This window comes from Populus trichocarpa, chromosome 13 (genome assembly GCF_000002775.5).
Source record: "Populus trichocarpa isolate Nisqually-1 chromosome 13, P.trichocarpa_v4.1, whole genome shotgun sequence".
In the NCBI taxonomy this organism is placed as follows: Eukaryota; Viridiplantae; Streptophyta; class Magnoliopsida; order Malpighiales; family Salicaceae; genus Populus; species Populus trichocarpa.
Genome location: NC_037297.2, coordinates 3,096,202 through 3,109,529, shown reverse-complemented (window position 1 = coordinate 3,109,529; position 13,328 = coordinate 3,096,202). Strand labels below are relative to the sequence as shown.

General features: G+C 32.8%; 2 protein-coding genes across 3 annotated transcripts; one reads left to right on the top strand and one right to left on the bottom strand.

Annotated features, from left to right (window-relative positions):
- Positions 1 to 3: 3 nt before the first annotated feature.
- Positions 4 to 4,436, bottom strand: LOC7474618 (uncharacterized). 2 transcript variants are annotated; one of them, XM_002319060.4, is made up of 5 exons: positions 4,153 to 4,436; positions 3,259 to 3,557; positions 3,094 to 3,183; positions 719 to 1,083; positions 4 to 593 (listed from the first exon to the last, which is right to left on the bottom strand). In XM_002319060.4, the coding sequence occupies exons 1-5, from the start codon at positions 4,337 to 4,339 to the stop codon at positions 329 to 331; spliced, it is 1,206 nt and encodes a 401-aa protein (XP_002319096.3). In that variant the 5' UTR covers positions 4,340 to 4,436; the 3' UTR covers positions 4 to 328. The 2 variants fall into 2 exon arrangements, with proteins under 2 accessions (XP_002319096.3, XP_024438723.2); XM_024582955.2 differs by having other exon boundaries at positions 3,259 to 3,566; positions 4,153 to 4,434.
- Positions 4,437 to 9,639: 5,203 nt separating this feature from the next.
- Positions 9,640 to 11,331, top strand: LOC7487693 (AT-hook motif nuclear-localized protein 19). Its single transcript, XM_052446479.1, has one exon. It carries the CDS (start codon positions 10,332 to 10,334, stop codon positions 11,184 to 11,186), a length of 855 nt encoding a protein of 284 aa, XP_052302439.1. The 5' UTR covers positions 9,640 to 10,331; the 3' UTR covers positions 11,187 to 11,331.
- Positions 11,332 to 13,328: the final 1,997 nt, after the last annotated feature.

Sequence of the window (13,328 nt, the reverse complement as noted above, 5' to 3'; positions counted from 1 at the left end):
AGATAGATAAATTGTTGTGACATAATAAATAGAAGTAACCACTGAAGTTGCCATATCTCACACCAAGGGTTGGTAAATCAAGTACAAGTGGGCTTCGTACTTTGGTGCTGATTGTCAACAGCAAAACAACAGAGATTCTAATGTGAATTTTAGGCAACAGGCCAGAGAAGGGAAACGCGACAACACAAGATCCACATGTTAATGGTATTCCTGAAAATGTGTAGCAATACATGTTAGATTTAGACAACCAGAATTTCGAACAGATCCAATTTGCTTCACGGTTCAGCTGTCACTGCGAATGCTGCGTTACAATGCAGCAGACTAACTGTTAACCAAGCCACTGTGAGGCACGACGATCCCCACTGCCACCAACAGAGTGCCGAATACTGATTTTCTCACCAGCGTACTTCTGTTGAAGCCATTCAAAACCATTCACATCAAGTTTCCCATTTACTGATTTCCCTTGCTTTCTCCGTGTTTGCTGCTCCCGTATGGAAGCCCAAAGTTTCTGAATGGCATCCCTTTGGCAAGATGTGAACCTTGCGACATTATCAAAGGCATGCTTCACCAAAATGTCTATCACTGTTTGGCACCTGACATGAAAAAGTTTCGAGCTTTTCAATAAAAAAGACTACATAATTATCACTTGCAGTGCAGAAAAGTATTTGATATGTCGAAGTGTGTGTGCAGTACGTGCAGAAAAGGTGAATATTTGTACCATGGTATTTTGTAACGCCGAGCAGCGATCTCTAAACAGGTAATCAAGGCCTCTCGCTGGTACTTGAGGAATCTCTTACTCTCTTCTTCCTCTTCCTCCCTCACCTTGACTGGCGTATCTTTCTTCCCCTTAACCTTCTCATCTTTCTTCACTGTGCTTGGAATCAGAGCATCAAGCCCAAACGGATCAGACACATCCTTATTCTCTTCAGCTTCAGCACCTGAACATGTATCTTCTCTTTTACTATATTCATCAGTTGTCGCTGCCTTATCGATTAGTGATGCAGCTTCCTCTATGTCATCATCCTTGGTTGCAACAGGAAGATCAGCTATGGCATCTTTTACTTGTCCAGCTGTCTTTGAAAACTATACGAAGGTCCACAAAATACAGCATATATCAGACATGTTACAATATCTGAAGTAACATCTTTAAGTTAGCATACTCTTAGATCACAGAAAAAAAATGTTATCACACCTGTCAGTCATTTTAATTCTCAGTCTATGTTTTACTTAAAAGACCAGATCATTAACAGAACGTTCATCTCAAAAAGTTCAAAATCAAACAGAAAAATAACAAAAAAAAGTTAACCAAAGACCATGATGAAAACAGATCAGGCAGTATAATAAATTAGACATAACCAATCAAATCAGAGAGGTTGATATCATAGTGAAGTATATTTATACAAGATGTCTCACTAATCAGCCAACAAAAAAAAACCGCAAGAAAATATATATTCTACTGTATCTTTAGGAAGCACCATTTGGTTACAACAGTCACATCCACATCCAAACACCACTTTACTAACTAAATTATCAACCATATTACATTAAATTTCAACTATGCCCATCATTGACTTTGAATGTATTACTCCTCATTTTCTTTGGTACTTTTAATGGATAAAATTAAAGCAAAAGAGATCCTGGTTGTCATCAATAACATTCTTAGCTTGAACAGCATATCTACCCAACATTTCCATTCCTCAATTAAGTTTCTGACATTAAAGCAACTTATGGAGTTTCTCCAATAATTTGAACCCACAAGACCATATTACAGCAGTAGCTGCCCATCCCAGAGGCATCTGTAGGAGGATACCTTAATGTCCTTGCTGTAGTTTCTCTGTCTTATCTTAATAGTACATATTGTTTTGCCAGGATAAGAAAATGACGTTTAAAATTAAGGAGGACAGGAACATGCTAGTAGGATCAAATGTATTCTTTCTTCGATCTGTTCAAGCTGATAGATGCAGCCAAGGAAAAAGAAATCTAGGAGCTATTTTCATCTGATTCTTCTTTTGAATAAGATGAGATTCTCATGAGATTAATCTATAACAAAACTGATAGGAGTTGGTGGTGGGTCCATGCAGTTGATCGTTAATATTACATTATGGCTTAATTTAAGTGAGTTTCTTGTGTGTGGTCTGCATTGAATGTTCAATGGAGAAAAGCTTTATATGTTTGATTATTCTAGAGTTTTCTGGAAGTTTTAAGAGTCTTGGGTTTTTATTTATTAAATCTGAGCTACTCTTTCATATTTTCTAGTATTTCAAGGTTCATTATGAATTTCCTTGTATGTGATAACTAAACCAAGGACAAGAAAATATAGTAGAAGGTCCTCATGAATATCTACTTGATGGAAAATAAATCTACAATGCCTTACCCAACTACTGATGGTAGGCAACAAGAATCTGCTTCAATCACTGTGGCCCATAAGCTTTTACAACCCAACAACAATCTATATGAAATGTCAATGGTCAAGACCAAAAAAAATTAATAAGATTAAGGTATCCCACTCATCAGAAACATCACCAAATAGTTTTAAATTAATACTTACACACAGGTGAAACCACACTTATCTTTGGCTGCATTTTACATATTACATATCTTTTTCCATCCTTCCAAAAATAACAATTATTTTGTTGATACCAATTATCCTATATCTTCTAGTAGCTGATTACTCAGTAAATTCAATCTCATAATAATTAATGATTGATGATACTCACTCATGATTGATTTCATCGAGTGAATGTTATTTTACAATCCTAACACTTCCACAGCTAACAAGTATATTGCCTACTAGTGATACAGAATGCAAGAAGAAGTGAGCTAAAACAAATGAATGCAATATAAATTACAGTTGATTGAAATTGCAGATAACCAAAATCATATATGAACATTTTGATGATTTTCATATCCAATATCCTAAATATTAGCAAAGCAAACATGAAAGTAAGAACTAGCCAGAAATTAGCAAAGCATGAATGAATGTCAAAAACTATTGCAGACTGTCACACACTCCATACTGTGACATATGAAGATGGATTTTGAAGTAAGGATTATTTTAAAAAGAAAATGCCGTGATAGAAGTAAAGTGCATACCAAAAAGCTGTCGTCAGTGAAGAAGTCATTTGCTAACACTGCCCTAACTGTCCATGTAGCTAATTGGTTCTTCTGCTTCTTATTGAGGCACTGCAATAGGAAAATATGGTAAGACCCAAAGGAGACATTTTCTTCTGAAAATATACTATGATGCTACATACTTACTTCAGCTGCATCCCGAGCTGCCGAGAACAAGCAATGATAATCTGCCCGCACAGAAGGATCTGTGCAAGAAGTGGTTGAGGACATGGCAGCCTCAAGTATGGCAAAGAAGTGGTCACTAGTTCCTGGTTTTACACTTCCAGCCTGAATTAGCTGTATGGCAAGCTTTGAAGCCTTAGAAAACTTAGCTGGAGTCTTGATATGCGATGCTATCTTCTTCATGGCCTCTATAACTTGCGTCTCTGAGGCATCTGTTGTTGTTTTAAACCTCAACCGCTTTCCAGATGCAGTGGCCTTTTCAGCTGCACCATCTGTTAGTTATAATGGGACATTTAGCTTCTATAGAGCAAATAATAGGATAAATAAAATAAAACTTCTATTTGAAAGGATGTGTTAGGCAAACTCCAAATCATATCAAAGTCCAGAATCTAAGCAAGATACATGGAGTGAAAGAAACCCTAATAGTCTTTCAGAAAAAAATTCAGAACTGGCAGTGACAATAATATCATCAGAAAGCAATCCTTTATGATCACAAAGAAACTAAACCCTCCATTACAAACACTAATACAAGCAATCCTTCAAGTATCCCTGACATTTCAGATCCACTTAACAACAAATTAATAAAAAGAACTCAAACTTTTATTATGGGAAAAACTCTATTTCCAAATAAGAAGAACAAATGTCATTACATGATCACAAAGAGCACAAGGTACACTTCCATAGACATTCTTGAAGCAAAATTCTTTCCTTCCAGTGGTTTAGACTCAAAAGTAAAAAATAAAAAAACCCAAAACTTCAAACCTTGAAAATAAATTGAAAAACCCAGAAACTATTATCAAAGATACATGCATAAAAATAACAAAATCTAGAAAGAAAAAGAAAGGTATGGAAGTTTACCTTCTGGGTCTGGTTTGGCTTCCACTGGTTTAGGGCGCTTGAGGGCACTTTTCAAAGCTGGTTTTGGTGGAGCTGGCACTGTAGATGGTTCTCTTTTAGTTGTTTTTGAAGTATCGTTAGCTTCTGCTTCTTGGTTTTGTTGCTGATGAGAAGGTGGTGGCAAACCTTCAAATAAACTATCACCCATTTAGATTTGCAAATTATTACAATTGATGAACAAGATGATTCTCCCCACTCCCTCTCTCTCTCTCTCTCTATCTTATGATCAAAACTCAAGTTTTAAGCCCTTTTGGTTCTTTAATGACTGAGGAAGACGATGATGGATGGATGCTGCTTTTAATGGGCCAAGTTAAAGTTAGTGATTGAAGCCTAAATGCTGTGGCTGAAGAAGCCCAGTATGATTCAGTACTCAACTTCGATCATTTGGGTAACTCTGTCATAGTCCATTAATTAGAAATCAGTTTGGGCTTAATCACCTAATTTGGTTAAGTTGATTAAACTCATATAAATTTAATGTGTTTTATAGATATAATTGGATCTAGATTAGGCTCGTAATTATTTACAATCAAAATTTTGATATTTTATAAATTATAAACTTGATATATTTAATTTTTTTGAATTCAAGTTGGTTAAATATATCAGATTGAACTAAATTTTTTATGAACATTACACATATTCATGAGTTGAGTTTATATTATTAATTTTCATGAGTCCATATTTAAAAACAGACCTATAGCATTGTAGATGTTATAACAATGTCAATGTTAGGTCTAATTTTCACACATTGTATCACCATTAAATTATAATTACCTCTCATCTCCCTTCTAGCAAAGAATCAAGCTTTTTTTTTTATTACATTAAAGAAATCTAATAGAAAACCCACTAAAAAGAAATTTGGAGCTAAAATTTTTTAAAATAAATGCTCAATCCGAAAATTATCAAGTATAAAGATAAAAGGAGTATAAGGTATACGGGTTGAGTCAAGTTGACTGGGTTTAAAAAATCTCAACCCATCACCCGATCCATAATATCTATTTTTTAGGTTTTTTAACCCACTATCATTTATAATATTCACAGTATCTAACTTTTACGAGTTGAGTTTGGTCAAATAATATAAATATTACATATAAATTGATTTTTTTGAATACCCCTACATAAATTAGGGGTACGGTAAAATACAATGAGTTTTCAAATTCTAGGTTTTAAGTTAATTTATAAAATTTAGATGAAATCATTTTCACAAATAACTTAAGATTTGGTTAATTGAAGTTTTTGTTCATTATTTGTGAATTTAATTTAAAATAAATTACTTTTATGGAAAGGTAAAAAACTTTTTTTATTTCTGATTGTTATTGTAATTTTTACTCAATGAATCATTCATCAGTCAAATTAATAATAATTTTTATAAAGTTAACCTTTAACATAACATATGCTTAAATAATATATTTTAGATTGACACATCATCATGATAATATATATATAACAAAAGGATCATAACATGTATACTAATCATACAATATATCTTTGTATAAATTAAAACAAAAACAAAATAAAATTACTTGTTGGAGCACTTTAATTTTGATCAAGTTTTGTTGTTGTCAATGATCAATTCTTTATCATTAAAACTTTATTACTTCTCACTTAGTGCAAAAAACCTTTCTTCAATAAATCTTTTAGGATTCCAACAACACCACCTTATTTAAATGCACTTGTAGAAAAAGTCCAACAGCCTAAGAAAATAGTACTCAAGACTTCTACAAGGATTGAACCTAAACTCTAGATTAAGAGAAATTTTGAGAGGAAATAATGGTTTAAAACTAGAAGAGCAATGCTAGAAACTAAAGTAAAGAAGAGTGTCAAATTCTGTCAAAATAATGCATAATTAACCAATCCTCAAACACTTTTCTTCAAACTTTTTTTTATACAGAATTTTAACTAAAAGCTTATGGACTTTCCCCACCAACAACTTTGATTATTCACAATAAAACCAGAATTAAACATGAATATTTTTGGATTAAAATCATGTGACTATTGAGCTGAAAAATATGTTTATGTACTCTTGAAAGAGTTTTGAAAAAAATAATTAGTTTATTTCTTTTATGAACTAGACAAACCAACGGGTTGGAATAATTAATTCTTCATAGACAATGCCCATGTCTAGATTTTAATTGGTAAAATAATTTTTTGTGATCTAAAATATTATTTTACGATAAACCTAGGCCAAACCTGAAGCACGAGCTCGAATTGCTCTAGCACGAGTGTGTATTTATGCGTTTAAGTCCAAAGCCTTTGCTTAAAGCCTCTCCTCTATAAAAGCTTAGGTGTCATTTGGGTCCAATTTTAACTTTTCAACTTCTCACTTTATAAACATTAAGAAAGTTTTGTTTTTTTTCTATGTGAGATAGAGTTTTTTTAGAGAGTTTTGGGTTTTACCAAAACATTCCAACCAATAGTTATTTGAGATTAATTTCTCAATCACCCATACTTTGTTTAAATTATGTTAATCTTCAATGTTAAAGAGCTTATATTGGAGATTAAATTCCATCAAAGTTTTAACCCTAAAAGTAAGTGGACCTCACTTTTAATTTGACCTCAAATTTGTCCAATAACCATGTTCTTAAACAAATTTTCTAACAATCCCCCACATAAATATAAATTTTCTGGCAAGTTTAAAAAATGACTCGAAGATTTGTAAAGAGACACTGATTTGGTAGATCACTTCATTAAGAGAGGTAGCTTTTGGCTTTGAACGTTTCTTAATGAAATACTAATATATTTACTCATTAAATAGTAAACATGATGTCTTAAACTATTCATCTTTTGTGTAAACTAAGATAATAGTACTCACATAATTACCTACCTAGATATTTCTTTTAGTTCTCACTATTGTATTTATTTTTGCTTTAAACAACTCCCAGATTCACAAGTACTTTAGAGAATTTAGCCTTTTCAAAATTCTCAAAGAAACGACCACATTTCTCACTTATATAAGTGATCTTTCATTAAGATTATTATGCTATAATTCATTTGGTATACCAAGATATGAAAACTATTAAGAGCACATCTCATCATTTATCACGTTGTAGCTAGCACTTATATTATCATAAAATAAGTAGGAAATGATAGTTTTTTAGTGTTACCAAGAATATTATATGACTTAGTTTAACTAAAATTCTTAAATGAATGTTTTTGTATTTAAATCATGTAACTTTTAAGCTGAAAAATCTTTTCATGTATCGTTGAAGAATTCTTAAAAAACTGATCAATCTCTTCCTTTCATGGCCTGGACAAACCAATAGGCTAGAAGAAAAAATAATCTTTCGCGACTCGAAATAATACTTAACCCAAACTTGGCCTGAGCCGAGCCGATGTGCGCATGCACATGAGTTTAAGTCCATTTTAATTAGGATCTCTCCCCTCTAAGAGTTCGGGTGCTCTTTAGATCTAATTTTAACTTCTCAACTTCCGACTTTATAAACAGTAAAAAAGTTTTGTTTCTTTTCTCTATAGAATAAAATTCTTTTAGAAGGTTTTGAGTTTCACCAAAACATGTCAACTAAGAGTTATTTGAGATGAAGTTCTTATTTACCCAAAATTTATTTAAATCATGTTAATATTCCACGTTAAAGAGTTTATGTGATTAGATTCGAACAAAGTTTTAACCCAAAAAGTAATTGGACGCCATTTTTAATTTGGATTCAAATATATATATCCAATAACCATGTTTTAAAGCAAAATTCTCAACAAAAAGTTATCTTCAAACTAATTTACATATCAAGCAAAACTAAACTTCATTGACGATTTTAAAAGTATCATACCCTGTAAAGATAAGGAATTACTTTAATCTCGTCTTATAATGAAGCATATGCGTCATATAGAATATTTGAATATGTGATTAATCTTAAAAGTAGAAAGAATTTACTATCACTTGTCCACATATTCTACGTATCTATTGGTTAGAATATTACACATCTTACAAGGTGGAACTAGTTAATTACTAATTCATGTTTATACTTGTCGGTCTACTAACCAAACTATACTATTCTATAGTTTTCATGTATTGTTAACATCATTATACGTTGCAAGAAGGAAAAAAAAAGAAGAAAAAAACATCATATAAAAGTTGAATTATTTCCAAGGGAAGGTGATGAATTACTCATTGCCTATAAAACTGGCTAGATAGCTCCTAGCTATCAGTGAGTGATGCAAACGTTCTACATTATTTTAAGGGAAGGGAGACCCATTCTCCAGTGTGATCTATCTTTAATTTATAATATAAAATCGGCATGCTACAAAAGAACTATGTATGAGAAAAAAATAATATTAATTAACAAAGTATTTAAATAAGTATCCCTTCGTCCCCATTTTATAGAGGATGTTAGTAATTAATTATGATTTGGAGAGATATTTCAGAGATCTAAGACTGTTTGTGTAGGTGATGAAAGGATCATACAAAGAATTAATGAAATGGCCATGCAAAGAATGTGGATGAGTTGATATGATCATATCTAATTTTGCTTGCTGGCCTCTGCGTTTTTTTTACTGGATTGATTTCTTCTTTTCATTAATTCTTTCCGGATTTTGGGATTTCTTCAATCGCTGGCGAACTTTATCTTTGATATAGTAGTTCTATAGCTTTTTTTTTTTTTTTTTCATATTTTAATATGTTAATATATAGTACAATTGATCATTTATTCTTCCTCATACACGTGCAATGAAATAAGTAGTACAATTAAACTAATCATTGCTTTGTTTTAATTTTGAGAAGATGATTAAATCAATTGTTAAATAGTAATTAGTAGCATGATTATATATAGTGTTACACTTGTACTTGTATATTAATAAAATACCCAATTGTCCATTGAATTGAAAAGTACTCAATTAATGGTTTTATTTTTCTAAGATGAATTACTTCCCTTTTTTTAGGGTAATTTGCAAAGCATTAATATCAAATTAGAATAATTTTTTTTATTACAAAGAAAAGAATAGAACACAAGATCTCTCAAGAAAAAAAAATTCTATTGTCAGTTCAATTACGTGCTCGTTGACGATACTTGATTAATTAATTACTGAGCATTAATTAAGTTTACTTTCTCTAAATTAATCATTTTTGTTTCAAGGAATCAATTAAATTAATATTGCATAATGAAGGAAAAAAATTTGATAGCATTTTGTTTTAATAAGACTAACTTCAAATGCTTTAAAGAATGATGAATATTTATATATCTTGTAGCTTATCTAGTTAAGAATATTCTGTATCATTCTCATCGAAAGAAAGAAACAAAACCATGTATAAATTAAATTAAGAAGGGTTAATAATCTCATGGAGCCCAATGATGATATATTCAAGAATAAGTTAATAAAAGATACAAATTACATACATTCAAAGACTTGTGCAATATTTTAACAATGAAAGTTGTATTTGTTTATTACCATATTGCAGAGACTAGAGAGCATCCCTCTCCTCCACCGCACATGTTGGGGCCGAAGAGAAGGACGTGCACCCCACTTTCTCAAGCTCACGCTACCATACCTTCAAAACCCTAATTTCCAAGACGACCACCATCTTCTCATTTCTAAATAAACTATTGCCATGACAGTGTGTTAGAGAAAAATTTATTAGAGAAAGAAAGACAAGCACAAACCCACATTTTAGCTGGTTAGAGAGAAAAATACAGAACCCCACAGCTCCCCCAAGAACTTGACGCACCCCAAATCAAGGCAAACACACACTAGCATCCATAAAAACCATGAATCCAAGATAAAGAAACAGTTCTTGTTCTTGATCTTTCTTCTTGTTCATATCCTAAATCAAGTCTGTGGAGCTCTTTCTTTTTATACTCCTAGCTAGGGCTTGGAGTTTTGATCAGTCATTAGTTTCTTCCTTATTTAATACTTACTATAGCTAGCTACTTTACTTTAGTTCTTTCTTTTGTAAATCGTTATCTCTTTAATTACTTGTATTAACATAGATCGTCAATATTTGTTGCTTCCTTCTTTGATCTATATATATTCGTTACTTATACAGTATCTAGATGTCTCCTATTTAGTACTATATATCCGTCTAAGACAATATATATATCAATCTTTAGCTCATAAGTTCCAAAGGAAGGAGGACTTTCTTGTCTTGTGAGTCATATAGGTTTTTGACGCATCTTGTTTGTGATCCTTTGACAACCATGGCAAACCGGTGGTGGACAGGGCAAGTGGGATTGCCGGGGATGGACACATCAACCAGTTCATCATCTCCAATGAAAAAGCCAGATCTAGGTATATCCATGTCCAACAACAATAGAGAAGCCACCGAGAGTGGTGCTGGCAAAGAAGATGAGCAAGAAGACGAAAGAGAAAATAGCGACGAGCCTAGAGAAGGCGCTATAGATATCGCCTCTCGCCGCCCTAGAGGCCGTCCACCAGGGTCCAAGAACAAGCCTAAGCCACCAATTTTCGTTACTCGAGACAGCCCTAATGCACTCAAGAGTCATGTGATGGAGATAGCTAGTGGATCTGATATAGCTGAAAATTTAGCTTGTTTTGCAAGGAAGAGACAAAGAGGAGTTTGTGTGCTTAGTGGAAGTGGTATGGTAACCAATGTAACCCTCAAGCAACCTTCTGCCTCAGGTGCTGTTATGGCTCTCCATGGTAGGTTTGAGATTTTGTCACTCACTGGAGCGTTCTTGCCTGGACCAGCCCCACCTGGAGCGACAGGACTAACTATATATTTAGCCGGAGGGCAAGGACAAGTGGTAGGAGGCAGTGTGGTAGGATCACTAGTTGCATCAGGACCGGTAATGGTTATTGCTGCAACATTTTCAAATGCTACTTATGAGAGATTGCCACTAGAAGATGAAGAGGAAGGCAGTGGTGGCGCACAAGGGCAGCTCGGTGGCGGCAACGGTAGCGGTGAGGGTAATGGTGGGGGCATGGGGGATCCAGCAACATCAATGCCAGTTTATCAATTGCCAAATATGGTGCCTAATGGACAATTGAACCATGAAGGATATGGGTGGGCTCACGGCAGACCACCCTATTAGCTAGGAATTGCTACAATTGAGATAAAAAGGAATGAGAGAGGATTCGTACAAGAAAGGGATTGATTTAGAGCTGATAAGGGTATACATGTTCAGAGATAATAGGGCAAGATAGGGATGAATAAATAAAGATATCAATGGTCTTCAATATCTTGTGTATTTTCCTACTATGATTTTTCTTTAATATTTGCATCACTTTGGAGTTTATTATCTTCTTCTGATCTTCTCACTGAGTTTCATGGTTTTTCAAAATTTAATGACAGGTTCTCTTCTTTTCTTATACTACATATGTTTTTTTTCTAACTTAATTTTCCTTAACCCAAATCCGAAAATTTCCTTCAGTATGTATAACGCATTTTATATGTTTATTAGTTCTTTGCCACAAAATTTCTAGCTATCATCACTCAGTATCAGCTGTGGTGTGAATCAATTATTATGTTGGGCAACAATAAATTTGTCACACGCATATTAAGTAAAATGCTAAACCCTAAATCACTACTGGATCATGTTAATCATCTTCTCCTTCATTGCTTTGAAACTTGGAGGATCTGGCAACGCTTTCTGAACTAGTCTGGAGTTTTTGGGTGTATGTCAAAATCAATAGATCAAGTGATTATGCAGTTGAGTGGAATGGTTAAAGAAAAGTTACAGCGAAGAGCTTTCACAGTGCTATCATATGAAATTTTATGGGATATTTGAACATCAAGAAACAAGTTGATCTTTAAAGATAAACAACCTAATTGGAATGTAATGTTTTAGCTCATTCTTAATTGTCTTACTCTTTGGTTGAAGGTCTTAAACTTGAGTGGTGATTTCTCATATTCTAGAATGCTTTGTTTAAAGATCTTAATGATATTTTGAAATGATATGATAGGTGATGAGTGTTTATTTATAGATTTTTGTAAGATGTTATTTTTCTTCTACCTTCCTTCTTATTTAATTTTTTACTATCATTTTTAGTTAGGTTCGGTTTTTATAAAAAAAAAATAACTAAAACTGTTTTTTTTAAAAGCCGAAACCGGTTCAAACCGACCGGTTTCGGTTCGGTTATTTTAAGGGGAAAATTGGTTCAAACTAGTTTGACTCGATTTTTCCGGTTTGGCTCGGTTTTTTTCTGGTTTGGCTCGGTTTTTTCCAGTTTGGCTCAGTTTTTCCTAGTTTTTTTGGTTTGGGTTCGATTCGGTTTGGTTTTTTCAGTTTCAGGCTTATAAAACCGAAACCGAACCGAACCGGTCGATTTTTTAAAATTCTGATCGGTTTTTTTTCACAGTTCGGTTTTTTTGGTTTTTTTGCTCACCCTTAGCGCTGACAATTAATATGTCATAGTCTTAATAGTATTCTGGTTTATTCAATAAAATTCTTAATTATATATATATAAAGAGCATATTGTACACCCAATTAATTGTTCTGAGACAACAATGCTCAACTAAAATGTGATCATCACACAACATAACCAAACACCAAATATTCAATTTATTCTATAGTCTTTGTCTAATAGAGACAATCTATCCATTATAATAACATTGACATTTCTTCGATGTTTGGTTTTATGTCCAAAATTTACGGTGTCTAGTTGGTTTCAAAATTCATAAAATTTTATTGGAAATAACCTTTTGGATGCCCATTTTCAATTTAGTCGTCTAAGGGCATTTGATAATTCATTGTTGCTTAATTAATCCCTTAAAATGGATATATAGAGCTTTAAGTTACCACCTATGTGATTAATTATAAATAAGGCTCCCAACTTACATGAGGTCCATTAAACAAACATCTAAATTCAATATATATATATATATATATTATTAAAAATATAAGATACTCAAATTAACACCTATGTGAAGTCTGTCTTGTGATTAATTTGAAGTCAAACGTGTTGCTCTTCCGTACCTATATATCAATTAAGAGACTTGAGGTTGAGGACGAGAAACTAAGTACCCAGTTCTTAAAATATTGAAGGCATTCTATAACGTTTTGCAAGATTTCAGCACTAAAAGTATCCCTTCTTATTTGACCCACAGTCCGTGAACTATATATTATGAATAATTTGTCAAAAGATTATCTAATATACTTAATTAGTTAATAAACTGACCAATTAATAACATTCAATTAAAACTGATGAGCCAAGTTTTAGGTTCCAACGCATGG

Bases quoted from the DNA above. Each gene is read 5' to 3' on its own strand.
- LOC7487693 (XM_052446479.1), top strand. From the start codon at position 10,332: ATGGCAAACCGGTGGTGGACAGGGCAAGTGGGATTGCCGGGGATGGAC.
- LOC7474618 (XM_024582955.2), bottom strand. From the start codon at position 4,339: ATGGGTGATAGTTTATTTGAAGGTTTGCCACCACCTTCTCATCAGCAA. The intron at 3,184-3,258 runs GTAAGTATGTAG...TTCCTATTGCAG, and splicing joins CAGCTCGGGATGCAGCTGAA to TGCCTCAATAAGAAGCAGAA. The intron at 1,084-3,093 runs GTATGCACTTTA...ACCTTCGTATAG, and splicing joins TCACTGACGACAGCTTTTTG to TTTTCAAAGACAGCTGGACA.